This window comes from Sceloporus occidentalis, unplaced genomic scaffold (genome assembly GCF_023333645.1).
Source record: "Sceloporus occidentalis isolate IW3139 unplaced genomic scaffold, rSceOcc1.0.p SCAF_1, whole genome shotgun sequence".
NCBI classification, from domain to species: domain Eukaryota; kingdom Metazoa; phylum Chordata; class Lepidosauria; order Squamata; family Phrynosomatidae; genus Sceloporus; species Sceloporus occidentalis.
This window is the reverse complement of record NW_028316981.1, coordinates 4,826,661-4,842,970: the sequence shown is the minus strand read 5'-3', so window position 1 is coordinate 4,842,970 and position 16,310 is coordinate 4,826,661. Positions and strand designations below refer to the sequence as shown.

The following is a 16,310-nucleotide window of genomic DNA, read 5'->3' as shown; positions in this document are numbered from 1 at the left end:
AGGAGGTTGCACCACTATAGTGAAACAGAAGGAAGAAGAGGAGGGCGTGCACTCTTGTGAAGGAAAGGCAGTGAATGTGTCCTTTCCCCCCCCCTCCCCCGTTGCTGTCATGACAAAGCTGTGCCAGGTGTGCTTGGCCTTTTCTTTCACCATGACAGTGGTGGTCTTCTCCTGAGGAGACCATTGGCACTGCTGCAAAGCCAGGCCTTGTCCGTCCATCTGTTAGGAAGGATCAAATTAGGGGAATTTTAATTAGCTCAAATATTACGAGAGGCATGTCCTAAAAATGCACGCACGAGATCTTGTCCCTTAGTGTATACCAGAGGTTGCCTAGTCCATCCCCAAGAGACAGAGACTTTGATACCAATGAGGTGCAATTAAACAATGAACATTTATTAAAGGTACACAACAAAAAGGATTACACACACACACACACACACACTCAATACTATAGCAAGGGAGGGGTGAGTTCGGGGAGTAAAGGAAGGAAGTGTCAGAACTCCAAAGACAATTGCCATTCAATGTTCACAGTTCCTATAATATCATAGTTCCTGTTCACTTGCTAGCAATTGCTTTAGTTTTAGTTCTGTCTGCTGGAAAAGGTTGGGGGGAAGGGAATTGCTGTAGATGCTAGTTTCTGTTTTAGATGCTTCTGCTGGGCGATAGTGATGCTGTAGAATGGAATGTAATGTTTAATTAGTCTTGCTCTCTTTTCTCCAACCAGTAATCCCTCTATTAGTTCTCAACCTAGCCTGCTCCTTGTTCAAGCTAGGTTGCTCTGTGGTCTTAGCCACCTTCTTTACCACAGCTTATTTTTCTTCCTCCTTACTTTTTAACTTTCCCTCAGCTATTTACTATATGCTCTTGGCAGCCTATTCCCTATTTCTTTATTTACTTTGCTTTCCTTTCAACTATTTCTTCATCCTATACTTTTGTTCTGTTTTTGTTTGGGTTTTTTTTTAAATTATTATTATTATTTTTGTTTTTATTTATTTTTTTCCTTCCTCTGCCGCTCTCGCCTCGCCCTGGGGTTGCTGCTGCCTCCGCTGCTGGTGAGTGCGGTGGGGAGGGGGTTTTTGAGGCCTCCCTCCCGGCGTTCCTGGCTTCCTCCGCCGCTCTCGCCTCGCCCTGGGGTTGCTGCCGCCTCCGCTGCTGCTCAAAACAAATTGCTCATTGGCAGCACCATTATCTCTGATAAAATAGGCTGATATTTTACATCATTGTCTACATTTCATAACGTTATGAATGTGTCTCTGTGTAGCAGAGATGTAACAAATGCCTATTAGTGAATTGCAAGGATGCACATCTGGATACTGACCAGAGTGTTCCGATACACATCAGATGCTTCGAATGGGCATCAGCCACTTCTGATGTGCATTTGAACACTTCTCATGCACATCAGGCACTCCTCATTGTGTATTTGTAATGTTCATTGGGAACTTCTGATGCAAACTGGAGACTTCTGATGAGCACTGATGGGCATTTATGTTATATTCTGGCACCTCCCAACCAGTGGTGCCACTTAGAATCACAGAATCAAAGAATCATAGAATAAAAGAGTTGGAAGAGACCGCAAGGGCCATCCAGTCCAACCCCCTGCCATGCAGGAAATCCAAATCAAAACATCCCCGACAGATGGCTGTCCAGCCTCTGTTTGAAGACATCCAAGGAGGGAGACTCCACTACACTCCGAGGAAGGAGTGTGTTCCACTGTCAAACAGCCCTTACTGTCAGGAAGTTCCTCCTAATGTTGACGTGGAACCTCTTTTCCTGGAGCTTGCATCCATTGTTTCGGGTCCTAGTCTCTGGAGCAGCAGAAAACAAGCTTCCTCCATCCTCAATATGACATCCCTTCAAATATTTAAACAGGGCTATCATATCACCTCTTAACCTTCTCTTCTCCAGGCTAAACATCCTCAGCTCCTTAAGTCATTTCTCATAAGGCATGGCTTCCAGACCCTTCACCATTTTAGTTGCTCTCCTTTGGACATGCTCCAGTTTCTCCACATCTTTTTTGAATTGTGGTGCCCCAAACTGGACACAGTATTCCAGGTGGGGCCTGACCAAAGCAGAATATAGTGGCACTATTACTTCCCTTGATCTAGACATTATACTTTTATTGATGCAGCCTAAAATTGCATTGGCCTTTTTAGCTGCTGCGTCACACTATTGACTCATGTTCAACTTGTGGTCTACTTGGACGCCTAGATCCCTTTCACACATAGTTTCATTCAGCCAGGTGTCGCCCATCCTATATCTTTTTCATTTTATTTTTCTGCCCAAAGTGCAGTACCATACATTTCTCTGTGTTGAATTTCATTTTGTTAGCTTTGGCCCAGCTTTCTAGTCTATTCAGGTCATTTTGAATTTTGATCCTGTCCTCTGGGGTATTAGCTACTCCTCCTAATTTGGTGTCATCTGCAAATTTGATAAGTATTCCCCCAATTCTTTCATCCAAATCACTGATAAAGATGTTGAATAGCACTGCAGGGTGTGTGGACCACACCAGATGACACTCCAGAGGAGAGGTGGTACCCAGTAAGGCCCTCCTCCTGCTGAGGGGTGAAATGGGGCAATCATGCCCCTTCTGACTTTGCTGAGACAGGCATAACCTCCTCATGGTGGTGATGGATGTGTTACCGAGTATGGATTTATTTACAATTTTGGGTGCCATGCAGTCTGAAGCCATGACCCCTGATTGACCCCACAGCAAGCCACCATTAACCTAAAGGCGAACAGACCACGTAGCCAGCTCCCCTGCCAAGGCATGGTCTCAGGAAAAAGGTAGAATTAAACCTTTCAGAGGAAGACTTTGGGAGTTGCAAAACCAGATTCGCAGAAACCTACATAGAGGAAGACAATAGATGTGGCTCCCTTCTTAAATGAGCCAGTGATTAACTTAATGGCTCAGCCATCAAGGTATCGGCTCTCCTGAAAAGTGCCAGACCTCTTGCATTGTACAGCCATTGTTTAGCCTTAGGCTTAGACAAAGATAAGTCATCAACGCCCAGGGACATAGCCAGGACTTTAGGAAGGGGGGGTCCAGACTAAGTGCCAACATTATAATGGGGCTTGGGTGCGGTGGCGCAGCAGCACATACCATTCATTTTTCTAATGGAAGGGGGTGTCCGGACCCCAAGAACCCTCCCTTGGCTACGTCCCTGCAACGCCTTTGTCTTGTAGGCAGGCATCACCTGAGGATATATTTAGCACTATATAAGGTCCCAGTTTCCAACCCTCCAGTGGGCTTGTCGAGCTTCCAGTTCCGAGCCTGAGTTCCTAGAGCAGGGGTAGGTAACCTGCGGCCCGCGGGCCATATGCGGCCCCCGGAGGCTGTAGGACCGGCCCCCGCCCAGTCCTGCCGTCCCCGCCGCTGCTGCTGCCGCAGCCACATCCTCCTCCTCTGGGCCTCCAAGCTGCCCTTGGCCCTTTTAAGTGCAGCGGTGAGGAGGAGGACGAGGCCTGGCTTCATCCTCCTCCTCGCCGCCGCCCTTAAAGGGCCAAGGGCAGCTTGGAGGCCCAGAGGGCTCCAGGCTGCCCCTGGCCCTTCCTCCTTGTCGGCGGGGGCAAGGAGGATGAGGGAAAGCCTCGTCCTCTTCGCCCCCGCTGCTCTTAAAGGGCCAGTGGCAGCTTGGAAGCCAAGAGGGCTCCTGGCTGCCCCTGGCCATTAAGACCAGCGGTAGCGAGGAGGACGAGGCCTGGCTTCATCTTACTCCTCTCCGCTGCTATTAAAGGGCCAGGGGCAGCCTGGAGCCCTCTTGGCTTCCAAGCTGCCACTGGCCCTTTAAGAGCAGCGGAGAGGAGGAGGACCAGCCCGGTCCTGCCGCCGCCAAGAAGGCAAGGAAGCCTTCCCTTGGAGAGGCTTCCCTGCCCTCCAGGGCTCCCAGGGCGGCCTGGGCCCTTGGCTGGAGCCCAGGGGGGCCCAGGGAAGCCTTCCCATGGAGAGGCTTCCCTGCCCTCCTGGGCTCCCAGGGCGGCCTGGGCCCTTGGCTGGAGCCCAGGGGGGCCCAGGGAAGCCTTCCCATGGAGAGGCTTCCCTGCCCTCCTGGGCTCCCAGGGCGGCCTGGGCTCCTGGCTGGAGCCCAGGGGGGCCCAGGGAAGCCTTCCCATGGAGAGGCTTCCCTGCCGTCCTGGGCTCCCAGGGCGGCCTGGGCCCTTGGCTGGAGCCCAGGGGGACCCAGGGAAGCCTTCCCATGGAGAGGCTTCCCTGCCCTCCTGGGTTCCCAGGGCGGCCTGGGCCCTTGGCTGGAGCCCAGGGGGGCCCAGGGAAGCCTTCCCATGGAGAGGCTTCCCTGCCCTCCGGGGCTCCCAGGGTGGCCTGGGCTCCTGGCTGGAGCCCGGGGGGGGGGGCAAGGAAGCCTTCCCATGGAGAGGCTTCCCTCCCTTCTTGGGGTCCGAGGGCTCCTCCTTTCCCTTTTCCTCCTCCTCTTCTTCCTCTCTTCCTCCTCTTCTTTCTCTCTTGTCTTCCTGCTCTTCTTTCCTTTTCTTCTTCTTCCTCCTTCTTTCCCTCTTCCCCTTCTTTCTCTTCTTCTCTTCTCTTCTTCTTCCCCTCTTGTCTTCCTCCTCCTTCCTCTCTGCCTCTTCTTCTTCTTCCTTCCCCTCTTCCTCCTCCTCTTCTTCTTCCCCTCTTCCTTCTCTTCCTTCTCCTCTTCTTTTCCTCCTTCTTTTCCTCTTCCTCTCTTCCTCCTCTTTTTCCCCTCTTCCTCGTCTTCTTTTTCAGGAGGGAGGCCTGGGGCCGTAAGGGCCGAAAAGGAGCCCGCGGAAGCGGCCTGTCGCCTCCACGGGCTCCCCCACGGCCCTTGCGGCCCCAGGCCTCTATCTCCGGAGGGAGGCCTGGGGCCGCACAGGCAGAGAAGGGGCCCACAAAAGCAGCCTGCCGCCTCCACGGGCTCCTCCACGGATCTTGCGGCCTCTCTCCAGAGGGAGGCCTGGGGCTGCACGGGCCAAGAAGGGGCCCACGGAAATGGCCTGCCGCCTCCTGGGCTCCTCCATGGCCCTTGGAGCCCTTTCAGCCGAAGGGAAGGGCCTGGGACGGGTGCCCAAGCCCTTCCCTTTGGCCTCCCTCCCCTTCGGCCGAAAGGGCCCCTTGGAGCCCATTCAGCCGAGGAAAGGGACCAAGGAGGAGAGGGTGGGCACACGCCTCCTTCTTCCCGCGGGACTTCGGTGGAAGCTCCACCCCCAGAGGGTGGAAGCTCCACCCTTGGCACGTGGCCCTGCCCCCAGAGGGTGGAAGCTCCACCTACCCGGCTTCGGCCCCCCAGTTGTCTGAGGGACAGCAACCTGGCCCCCGGCTCAAAAAGGTTGCCTACCCCTGTCCTAGAGCATCTTGCTCTGTTGAAATCACTTGAGTGAAGCCAAGCTCAATGTCACCGGGCCTCTAAGTTAGCTTTGCCCACCAGAACTCAGCTCTTAAGCCACCACGGCCGCTCTTTCCTTTCCCTTTCCCGTGGCCATGATTCACTATCCATCCTATATCTCATCCAGTTCCTTGGAGAAGACGTCTAAGGTAAATATTTCCAACGGTGCCTCTCTCTTCCTGTAAGACCCAGCACTTCCACAAGGATCCACACAGCAACTTGCTTAGAAAGCAGTGAAGTTTAGGTCATAATATTAAGCATGGGTGGCATGCATATTTAGTATATAAGAAATGGAAGGAGGATAAGGAATTCAAAAACCACATTATAAGAAAAGGATTATTAAGGATATGGGAACATTGTAAGAGCAAATTTTATAGGAGAATACCCCGATGGACGTCACCGCAGGAGGCCCATTTCGGGAAGTTTAGAAGGAGTAAAGAACAATGGATAAGATATGAACAAATATTGGAGGAGGATGAGAAGGGAAACTTAAAAATGAAATCCAGAGAAAAATTAGAAAAAGAAAATATGAGGATAGAATGGTTCCCATATAAACAATTGGAGGAAAGGCTTAAGAAAGATGTAAAACAAGAGGGAATAGAAAACCCTAAAAATGAGTTAGATAAGATAATCTTTGAAAAACAGAATAAGAAGAAAATATCCAAGTATTATGCGGAGATGTTAAAAAGGGACCTAGAAAAGGAAAGGATAAAGGAGAATATGCCAAAATGGAGTCAAATGGTGCAGCATAACATAGATCTGGATGAATGGGAAAGAACGTGGGGAAAAACGAATAAATTTACTTTAGCCCAAAATTTAAAAGAAAATTACTACACAATGTTTTACTTGTGGTACATTACGCCGGTTAAGATATCTAAAATGTATAAAAACACAAATAAGACATGCTGGAAGTGTAAAAAAGCAGATGGAACCTTTTACCACATGTGGTGGTTATGTACTAAAGCTAGACAATACTGGAACGAGATACATTATATGATAAAAGAAATAACAGGGGGAAGATTTAAAAAGATTCCAGAGCTGTATTTGCTGAATATGACTTGTAAAATAGAGAAAGAAATAGAGAGGAAATACTGGAGGATAATTCTGTATATGATCTCGACGGCAAGATTACTATATGCACAAAGATGGAAAACAACACAAATACCAACTATAGAGGATTGGTTTAATAAGGTGATGGAAATGAAAGACGCAGACAAAATGTCCCGAAGTATAAAGAGAAAGGAAGAAGATGATGAAGATGAAGATGATGATGTTTGGAATACAATTGAACAGTGTTGGAATAGGTCAATGGGAAGAAGGGAATAAAAAGTAAAGAGGAAAAGTTAAAAGATAGAAAGAATGGGTTAGGAGAGGGAAAAGGGGGGAGGGGAGGGAGAAGAGGAGGAGAGGGAGGGAGAGGGGAAGGGAGAAAGGGAAGAGCAATGAGAGACTGCAAACTATGAATGTAAATATAACTGTATATGTGGAATAAAAGAAAATAAAAAATTGGAAAAAAAAAAAAAGAAAGCAGTGAAGTTTATTGGAATACAAGGGATGTAGCCAGACAGACTTCTTTGCAGAAACTGAAACACAAGCCTCAAACAGTAGGTTAAAACCACTCAGCCCCTACCTAATTTTTCTGTGGGCTGTCCTACCCCTCCTTCTTCTAGCTTCCCAGGCCAGATCAGCCTGTGAAGCCAATACTTGACCTTGGACAAGCCTCACAGATGTCTCTAACTAATTAAACACACCCACCTGGCAGAGGAGGAAGCAGGAAGCCCAGGCAAGGCCCCATAAAGCCCTGCCTGCAGCAACACCAGCTCCAGCAGAAGCCAGCAGCAGCAGCAGAGGAGTGAGGGAAGGCCCTGGCCACACCCACCTGGCAGAGGAGGAAGCAGGAAGCCCAGGCAAGGCAAACTGAACAAAAAGGGAACAACAAGAGATATGTATAATAACTAGACTATTTCTATTCACAAGATATATATATCAAGATACATAATTACAAGAAACATCAATAATAGCCAATATATATCTGAAGAGTGAAGTGGTAACAGTCCAAGTACACAATGTTGCTGATTTTAGCAGTGAAAGAGGTTCTACTGCTGCAACATAATATTAGAGTCCACAATCTAAAAAGCAATGATGATGGATGATGCTTGGAACAAATCAACATGAAGTTGGAACTAATAATATTGGCTGGTAGCAGGGTCCTTATAAGTTGAATTCAGATGGGACGGCTACCTCCGGAGTCCTGTGTGACCGTTTCGACTCACCAAGGTCTTCATCAGCATATTAATTTCATAACCGGAATAATATAGTACATTGTGTGTTCCATACTTCTAAATACACAAGGTTGACAATCAAAGATGTATTAATTACTATCAGTAACATAATATAAAATATAATATAATTAACAAACGAAATTGAATCATTGTATCTTACCCACAATATTAAACAGCTTGGCTTGACTGATAAAAAGGATGCTGGTACAAGTTCACAGGAATAGTAACTCATAATATACTTTGCCTCAGCAATAGGCTGCAGGTGATAGAGTGATACATTGAATTCTCTTAAAGGTATATCCTCTAGAGACATACTATCCTACATGTCCCATAAAGTAAGCCCGAACCATAGCTGAATGCATAATAACACTTATAATAATTGAAAGGTACCTAACAACTCAGACTCATTCTAAATACATTATGAGCATAATATAGCTCTATGTAATCTGCCTGGCTTCCTTCCCATATCCATATCTGTCTCTGATTTGTTCAATATTAACCAATGTATACAATTTCATAAAAAAGAACTTAAATCCAACCGGTCATTTAAACCCTTGGGTATGTTTGATGACAACTTATGAATCCAAAATGATTCTCTTTGTAGGAGTTTAGTATGTTTGTTGCCACTATAAAAAGTACCAAACTTGACTTGTTCAATTACAAAGAATTTTAAGGATTCTGGAGAGTGATGTAATTGTGACCAATGTGTGACCAGTGAAGTATCTAAACTTTTATTTCGAATGGTACTTTTATGTTCAGATATTCTAATTCTTAGAGGTCTTGAAGTTTGTCCCACATATATCTTCCGACAAGGGCATAAAATCACATAAATAACATTCAGGGAGTTACAATTAGTAAATGAGTTTAATTCATAACATTCCTTTGATATGGGATGGATAAAGGATTTTATGTTTAGAGATTGTTTGCAACAGCTGCAATGACCACATCTATGATGTCCTCTTACATGAGAAAGCTCCTGAGCATGTTCATAAAAATCTGTATGCACTAAAGAGTCCTTGAGATTTCTAGTTCTCCGAAAAGTTATAATGGGTGCCTGTGCACAGCCTGGAATGTTCTGAACTATATGCCAATGTTTTAGTATAATGTGTTTAATATGATGCCCAGCATGAGTGAAGGTGAAGGATCCTATAATCCTGTTCTCAGTTGTACTATTTGAAGGAAGAAATAGTGTGGAGCGATCTTTGAGGGAAGCTCTGTGTCTAGCCTGTTGGACTATATGAGGAGGAAAAGCTCTATCCTGTAATTCTAATTGATACTGATCAGCTGCCCTTTCATAATGAGTGTTAATGGAAGAATTTCTTTTTAATCTTAGGAATTGTGAATATGGTAAGTTTTTTTTCAGATGATAAGGATGACAACTAGAAAAATGTAGCATGGAATTACGGTCCGTAGGCTTGTGAAAATTACGGACTCCAATCTTATGATTATGAATATAAACTTCTACATCTAGAAAAGAAATATGCTGGGTGTTTGACTGGCATGAAAATTTGATATGTTGGCTTACAGAATTCATCCAGGTGAAAAAGTTCTCAACTCTAGATCTGTCAGAAAATATGACAAAAATGTCATCAATATATCTTCCATAGTATTGTAAATATTTATGAAAAGGATTCTTATCTGGATTAGTAATATATGTAGATTCTAAATGAGCCATATATAAATTGGCAATACTTGGAGCTGCTGGGCTACCCATCGCTACCCCTTTAATTTGAAGGAAAAATTGAGTGTTAAACCTGAAATAGTTCTTTTCTAAAATAATATCTAGAATATCCAATAAGAAATGAATGGGAGGTTTTTTCACATTTTTAGAGTGCAGATAAAGTTCTACAACATCTCTGGCTTCAGCATGGGGAATGGAAGTGTATAAAGAATTTACATCCAAGGTGACCAAACATCCCTCAGGATTAATCTCTGTGCTCTCTATACTTTGTATGAAATGACGGGTATCTTTAATATAAGAAGGTGCTTCAATTACTAATGGTGCCAGGAATGAATCCAAATATTGGGATAAAGGTTCCAAAAGGGACCCTGACCCTGAAATGATAGGTCTACCTGGTGGAGGAAAACCTTCCTTATGAATTTTAGGTAATACGTAGAAAATAGGAATACGGGGATATTCCTGTATCAAAAATGATGCTGTAGTGGAATCTATGTATCCCAACAATTCTGCTTCTTGTATTAAAATTTTAATTACAAATTTAATAGAGCTAGTGGGGTCTTTGTCCAAAGCTTGGTAACTGATGTGATCATTAAGTTGACGAAGTACTTCTTGTAAGTAATCCTTTTTGTCCAAGAGTACTATGGCTCCCCCTTTGTCAGCTGGCTTGATTACTATCTCCTGTTTCGAGGCTAACTTTTGTAAGGTGCAATGTTCCTGATAACTTAAATTGTACCATGGTTTCCTTAAAGAAGCCTCTAATTTTTCAACATCTCTTAATACTACCTCCTCAAAGGTAGCTATATTGTGATTGCACACAGGGGGAATGAACTTGGAGGGGCGTTTGAAAGTATGTTGGAAATTTTGAGAAGAATCCCCAAAGAAAAATCGCAACTTAAGTTGTCTTATAAGTTTAAAGATATCTATTCTGGTTAGAAAAGAATTATAATTAGGGGTGGGTACAAATGAAAGTCCTTTATTTAACAACAAGTGCTCTTCATGGGACAAATTGTAAGAGGACAAATTTACCACTAGGTCCTTGTCCTTCTTTTTTGATTGTATTTGGAATTGCGAGGACCTGTTCGTGTAGTTCTGCGTAATCGTGGGCCTGTTTGTAAAAAACCTTCATCTAAGCGTTCCTCTCTAGTAGATGTATCTGTGGAATAACCTCGTTCATCAGAGGATTCCCCATCTGAGGAAAAACTGGGTCTCTCTGCAAAGCGTACTTTCTTACTGGATGAACTCTTCAGCCAGGGATAAACTGTTTCATTAACATAATCAAGTTCATCACGTTTAAATTTTTTAATCTTGTATGCCTTGAGTTCCTTTGTGAAAGAGTCCAATTCTTTTTCTAACACTTCCATACGTGCTGGGGTTTGGTTCCACAACTCCTTGCGGATACCAAAATCCGTGGATGCTCAAGTCCTATTCAATACAATGGATAGTAAAATGATGTCCTTATATAGAATGGCAAAATCAAGTTTTGCTTTTTGGAATTTATATACACTGGGCCCTTGTTATCTGCTGGGATTTGGTTCCAAAGTGAATGCCAAAATTTGTGGATGCTCAAGTCCCATTAACTCAATGGCATAGAATGGAATGGCATAGTGAAATATGTCCCTTATATAAAATGGCAACAACAAGGTTTGCTTTTGGAGTTTATATATATATTTGAATATTTTCAAGATGTGGATGTTTGAATCCTTAGGTTAAAAATCCATGGATACTAAGGGCTGACTGTATATATTTTTAATATCTTCAAACCGTGGATAGTTGAATTTGTGGATAAGGAATCCATGCATATGGAGGGCTGACTGTATTTTTATTAATTTATTGTACATTTGAGCTGCCCACTAACCAGAGTTCTCTCTGTGTAATCTATTAAATACACAAAACACAACAACCATAAAATAAAACAATGACCAGGACCAGATGATCAACAGTTCACTTACTCCAGGAGGCTCTGGCATGGCTAGAGATCTAGAGCAAAAGGGAAAAGGCGTAGCCAACATCCTCTTATTTCCTCAGTCACTTCTTGAGTCTTCTGATTTTCCAACATCATCTATATTTTGTGTATTGCATTAAAAAAAATGCAAACAATCAGACTAGTTTTCACAGATGCTACAGGATTGAAAATGAGTTTGCAGATAAGAATCTTTGTGCTGTTGCCTCTTCTGTATTGCAATATACAGATAGTTTATTTCTTTCATTTTCTTCCAACCTCTGCAGCCAATCTAAGGCAACCTGACCCTTTAAGAGCAAGATCCGAAAGGCCAGTTAAGCTTTGCATAAGTAAAGAAAAACATTCTAGACACACTTTAAGAGACTACCTGAAAACGTTTTCCAAAATGCATCCAAGAATAATTTTTTTCCCTGTCACCAGCCTGCATTTCCTAAATCATAAATCATTTTCTTAGAATCTCCATTTTGGTGACCAAAGACTCTGCTAACTAAAGTGTATGCCTGTAGTTATGAGATCACAAGCTGGACCCAGGATCTTTTACTTCTGGGATTCATATTTATGGTAATTAACAACTCAACATGACCACCAAACCTAAGGCGGGTTACAGACCACCCATTTCGGGCGGGCTGTACCCGCCCCTTTCCCCGGTGTATCGGAGCCTCAGCTGCCAGAACGGCAGCCGCTGAGGCCCCAATCCGCTGCTTTTCAGGATGCGGGGAAGCGGCAAAACGCCGCTTCCCCGCAGCCTGAAAAGGGGTGTCCTTGGGGCTTCAAGCCCCAAGGACACCCCGCGGCAGTGGGGAGGAGGAGAAAGGGGCCGCTTGGCCCCTTTCTTCCTTGCTTCGCTGGGCGCAGCCATCTGAAGGCTGCGCCCAGCGAAGCAAAGCGGCGCTGCAAACCAGGAAGGAGCTCCGAAACGGTGCTCCTTCCTGGTCCGCAGAAAGGGCGCACTAAGCGCCCTGGCGCGGACCGACGATGTCACGTCCGCGCCGCCCCATATAGAGGCGGCGTGGTCGTGACGTCATGATGGCGGCCCCCATGTGGAAGGGGAGCTGCCATTTTGTACGGACTCAGTCCGTACTAGGGTTAGGGGGTGCGGAAGCACCGCACCTTCCTAACCCTAGTATGGACTGACTCTGTACTTTCATGGCGGTGTGTAACCCGCCTAACTTCTCAGTCAGTCAGCAACTCAACAGAAGGGTTTCTGAGGTGTTGCAGATTGGTGTAAGAATGATTGCTCTATAGAGAATTTTGATTAGATCAGTTTGCGGAGAGGTAGGACTTCTTACAAGTACTCTTTTAGATCAAATCCCAGAGTGTTTATAGAATGACCAGACAATTCCAAGGAAAACATCGCAGAGGCAGACGTTTGCAATTTAGGTCTATTTATTGTTGGGGAAAGGATACACAGACATACATTCAGTCTTTCACCAAGACTAATAGAAGAAAAGGGAGGAAAAGTGGTAGAGGACATGAGGCATCACTAGGGCTATACTCGCCTCGATGGTATCCTTTGGCGATCCAAGGAGATAATTAAATAATAATAATTTGTTTTATTTATATACCGCTATTCTAAAGATCATAGCGGTGAACAGCAAGTAAGCAACACAGAGGATAAGGAGAAGAGTAATTGGATTGGGACTGTATCAAAACCCAAATGGACAAGAAGTCTATCTGGATTCCAATGCAGAAGAGAGAACAAAAGATTTGCAGGACTTCAAATAGGGTTTTGCCCTGCCTTCAGTGGAGGTTGTTTTCCTACTTCAAAGTAAAACTGAATTTACACATTGCTTGATCTCTAGTCAGCCTCTTTGATGGGAAGGGTCATTAAGGCTGGAATAGCTGTGCTCTGCATAATACCTTAGGGTCATAAATCTGGCCAAAAGTGTGAAAAGATCCTTCCTGTTGGCAACTGCTGTGTATGTGGGGTGTCTGCTTTGCTCTTATGTGGGACTATGGTCATTTCCCATCATGTCCTTCTGTATAGGGTTATAAGGAGGAATACCTTCACACTAGGCACGTTAAGGCTCTCTTAGGGGCTTCTATGTTCACGTAATGCTAGGGTGGTGGCATCCAATTACCTCTGCCAATGCACTTTAGATGTGGGGATTTTAGGGGTGTTTTTGTAAAAACCCAATCTTGCTAACATTGGGGTGCTGGGAAATGACCTCTACGGCAGTTTCGCAGTCATGTGTGTGTGTTTGTGCATTGAGACAAGTAGTTGCAGTTGGAACCTCAGGCCTCCAATGGCCTGTCTCAATGGGCCCTGAAATTGGTGTCACTTCCCCACACCCAGCCCTGCAACACTTCCAAGAGACTTCAGTGGGGACACTGGCTGAAAGGATAGTTTTTTGGGGAAGTGGTATCATCACACATAGCTACAGCAATGGATTACTGTCACCACAGTTATGTCTTGCCAATGTTTCCAAGTTTTGCTTTAAATGTGGACATCCTTCATTGTACCTAACTGATGTTCACCTGTCTCTCTCGCAGAAGTAGCACTATCTAGAAAGTGTGCCTTGTTTGGATCCTAAAAATTCAACTATGGCATCTAGTTTATGAATGACATCTCATCTGTGGTCCCACTATCCTTGTCTTCCAGTTATGGAATCTCTAGCAATTAAGGCAGCGTTCTTGAAAGCTGCCACAGGTAAGAACCTCAAGGTAATTTTAAAAAAAAGGCTGACAAATGCTGAGGTGGGTGCTTAACTGTTATGCTATAGTCTACTAACAGGGAAGCAGAACCTTTTAAAGACAGTTGAGAAAGTGGGATAGTAGAAGATTAATAGGCAAATTGGGACAGTTGGGGACCTATCTGTTTAGACAGGCTTTTAAAACAGAAAGTATTAAAAGCATAGGATGGGGTTGTGTTGTATTGTTTTTTTAAGTATTTTTTAACATTTTAATCTTTGTAATTGAATGTTATTGTTTTAATATGTAATTTGTTTTCATATATTAATAATTTAATTCTATTTTAATGCATGGTTTTAGTATGCCTTTAATTGTATATTGTTTTTAATGTTGTGAGTCGCTCCGAGTCTCAATTTTGGGAAAAGGGTGGGATATTAATAATAATAATAATAATAATAATAATAATAATAATAATTTGAGGGTAAAGTACGACCCCTACTTGTGGTGCTGATTACGGTTTTCTCTTTGCAGGTGCCGCTAAGGTTGTAACTGTCTCTGCATCTGGGATAACTGCTCCACTTTTGTGTAGTGCTGTCATAGTTGTGGGTGCTGCATTTATCGTTACCAGAATCTACAACTCCGATAGGAGTAAGCCAATGTTGACTGGTGCTCAAAGTTTTATGAAGATCCAGAAACTCATAGAACTAGAATCATATAAAAGTGATCCTGTTGTTGTTGTTATTGTGTGCCTTCAAGTCATTTGTTGACTTACGATGGCCCTAAGGTGAACTTGTCATGGGATGTACTTGGCAGGCTTTGTTTAGAGATGGTTTGCTTTTTCCTTCCTCTGAGGCTGAAAGAATGTGACTTCCTTAGGTCACCCAGTGGGTTTCCATGGTTGAGCAGGAGTTCGCAGTGTTCAAGCCACACTGGCTCTCAAGGCCATACTATACCAGTAGAATTAGACTGAAAGCATCTATGTCCTTTCTGAGCTGGTACTTTGAGGAGATGAGGTGGACTCCAGCTTTTCTGTTTAGCTCAGAGGTTGGCTCCCATGATCTTTTAGCATTGGGCATGTTGGCTGGCACTTCTGGGAGATGAATCCAAAAATATCTAGAAGATGCAAGTAAGATCCACTGGTTTAGACTAAAGGAAATTATGGCCTGAATCCTATTGGTGAGAAGGATTCCCAGATCTCTGGTATGGATCTGCTCCAATCCCCATAGTTCTGACTCCTAATTCTACAGTTGATTCAGAGTGTCCATTCTTGCTGTGATGACCAACAACCAATGCCCAATGGTTCCAGCCATTGTTGCCAACAGAAAGTCTAAGTAGTGTAGGAGACTACGGCCTCAAGCAGATAGGGCAAAAGGAGTGGCCAGAAAAAGCTCCCACCCCGATCGCTGTGGGACTGTGAAGACCACACACACCTGGTCCCCATCTGCGCTGCTGCCACAATCCTGTAAAGGTGCATTCCCCCCTCTCCCTGCTGTTTTTGTGGCTGGGTTTGGGCTGCCATAGGTGGCTGCATCATAGCTTCAGCCTGATCCAGGGGCATGAGTCATCTGAACACTATGTTGCCAGATTGAGCTGAAGCAGTCGGTCCCCCAAGAGTTGAACGGATCATCCTCCCAAAGGCCACCTGCCAAGACAGCAATATGAAATGCAACATTAGGGCCTTCGTAGCTCTTTGTAGCTGTGCAAGAGCCATTGTGATACATCTCTTATGACTCCATGCTAGGCCTTTGTATGTTAGTGATTGCCTAAATTTGTTATTGGGCCCAGTTTTGGAAGCAGCAGGCCATTCCTTGGGAGTCCAGATATTTTCAGTTCTGTTGGGGTTGAGGGATGGTAGGTTTTTGTGATGTACTGGTCAGATAAGAAATGGGTCAACAATTTCTATTTGTCTCAATCCATCTTTTTCAACATAGTACATGCACTTCATCCAACCATACAGAAGAAAAACACAATCATAAGGAAGGTCGTCACTTATGAAGTCGAAGGCTTTCATGGCTGGCATCCACAGTTTTTTGTGAGTTTTTCGGGCTATGTGGCCATGTTCCATAAGAGTTTATTCCTGACGTTTCACTGGCATTTGTGGCTGGCATCTTCAGAGAATGCTGACCTGGAAGAGAGTGGGTATATATATACTCTGTGATCCTGGGTGAGGAGGAGTGATTTCCATGTTAATCTGTGTAATATTCTGTTGTTGATGGCTAGGCCTCAGGGTAGGAGGATATGCAAATGGATTCTATGAGCAGAGAGATGGGGTAGAAATGGGAAGCCCTCTAAGCCCTGTGATAGCAAACTTTTACATGCAACACTTGGAAAAGCAAGCCTTGGAAACAGCACCAGAAAAGCCCACAACTTGGTTCCGATATGAGGATGACACTTTCACC

At 44.5% G+C, this 16,310-nt stretch overlaps 1 protein-coding gene and 1 long non-coding RNA gene across 3 annotated transcripts in view; one reads left to right on the top strand and one right to left on the bottom strand.

The window, feature by feature from the left end:
* Positions 1–16,310, top strand: part of LOC149320445 (uncharacterized) — a 37,719-nt gene that overhangs the window by 12,769 nt on the left and 8,640 nt on the right. The window contains exons 2-3 of one of the 2 annotated variants that reach the window (XM_089501202.1): positions 13,883–13,930; positions 14,443–14,559. In XM_089501202.1, coding sequence (XP_089357328.1) covers positions 13,885–13,930; positions 14,443–14,559 — 163 coding nt within the window. In that variant the 5' untranslated portion in view covers positions 13,883–13,884. Of the gene's footprint in view, positions 1–13,634; positions 13,931–14,442; positions 14,560–16,310 lie in introns of those variants that run through there. The other variant, XM_089501194.1, reaches the window with a different exon arrangement.
* On the bottom strand, positions 7,209–14,595 carry LOC149320446 (uncharacterized). The gene is made up of 3 exons (XR_016278923.1): positions 14,411–14,595; positions 11,270–11,379; positions 7,209–7,696 (listed from the first exon to the last, which is right to left on the bottom strand). It is a non-coding gene; the product is annotated as an uncharacterized LOC149320446 (long non-coding RNA).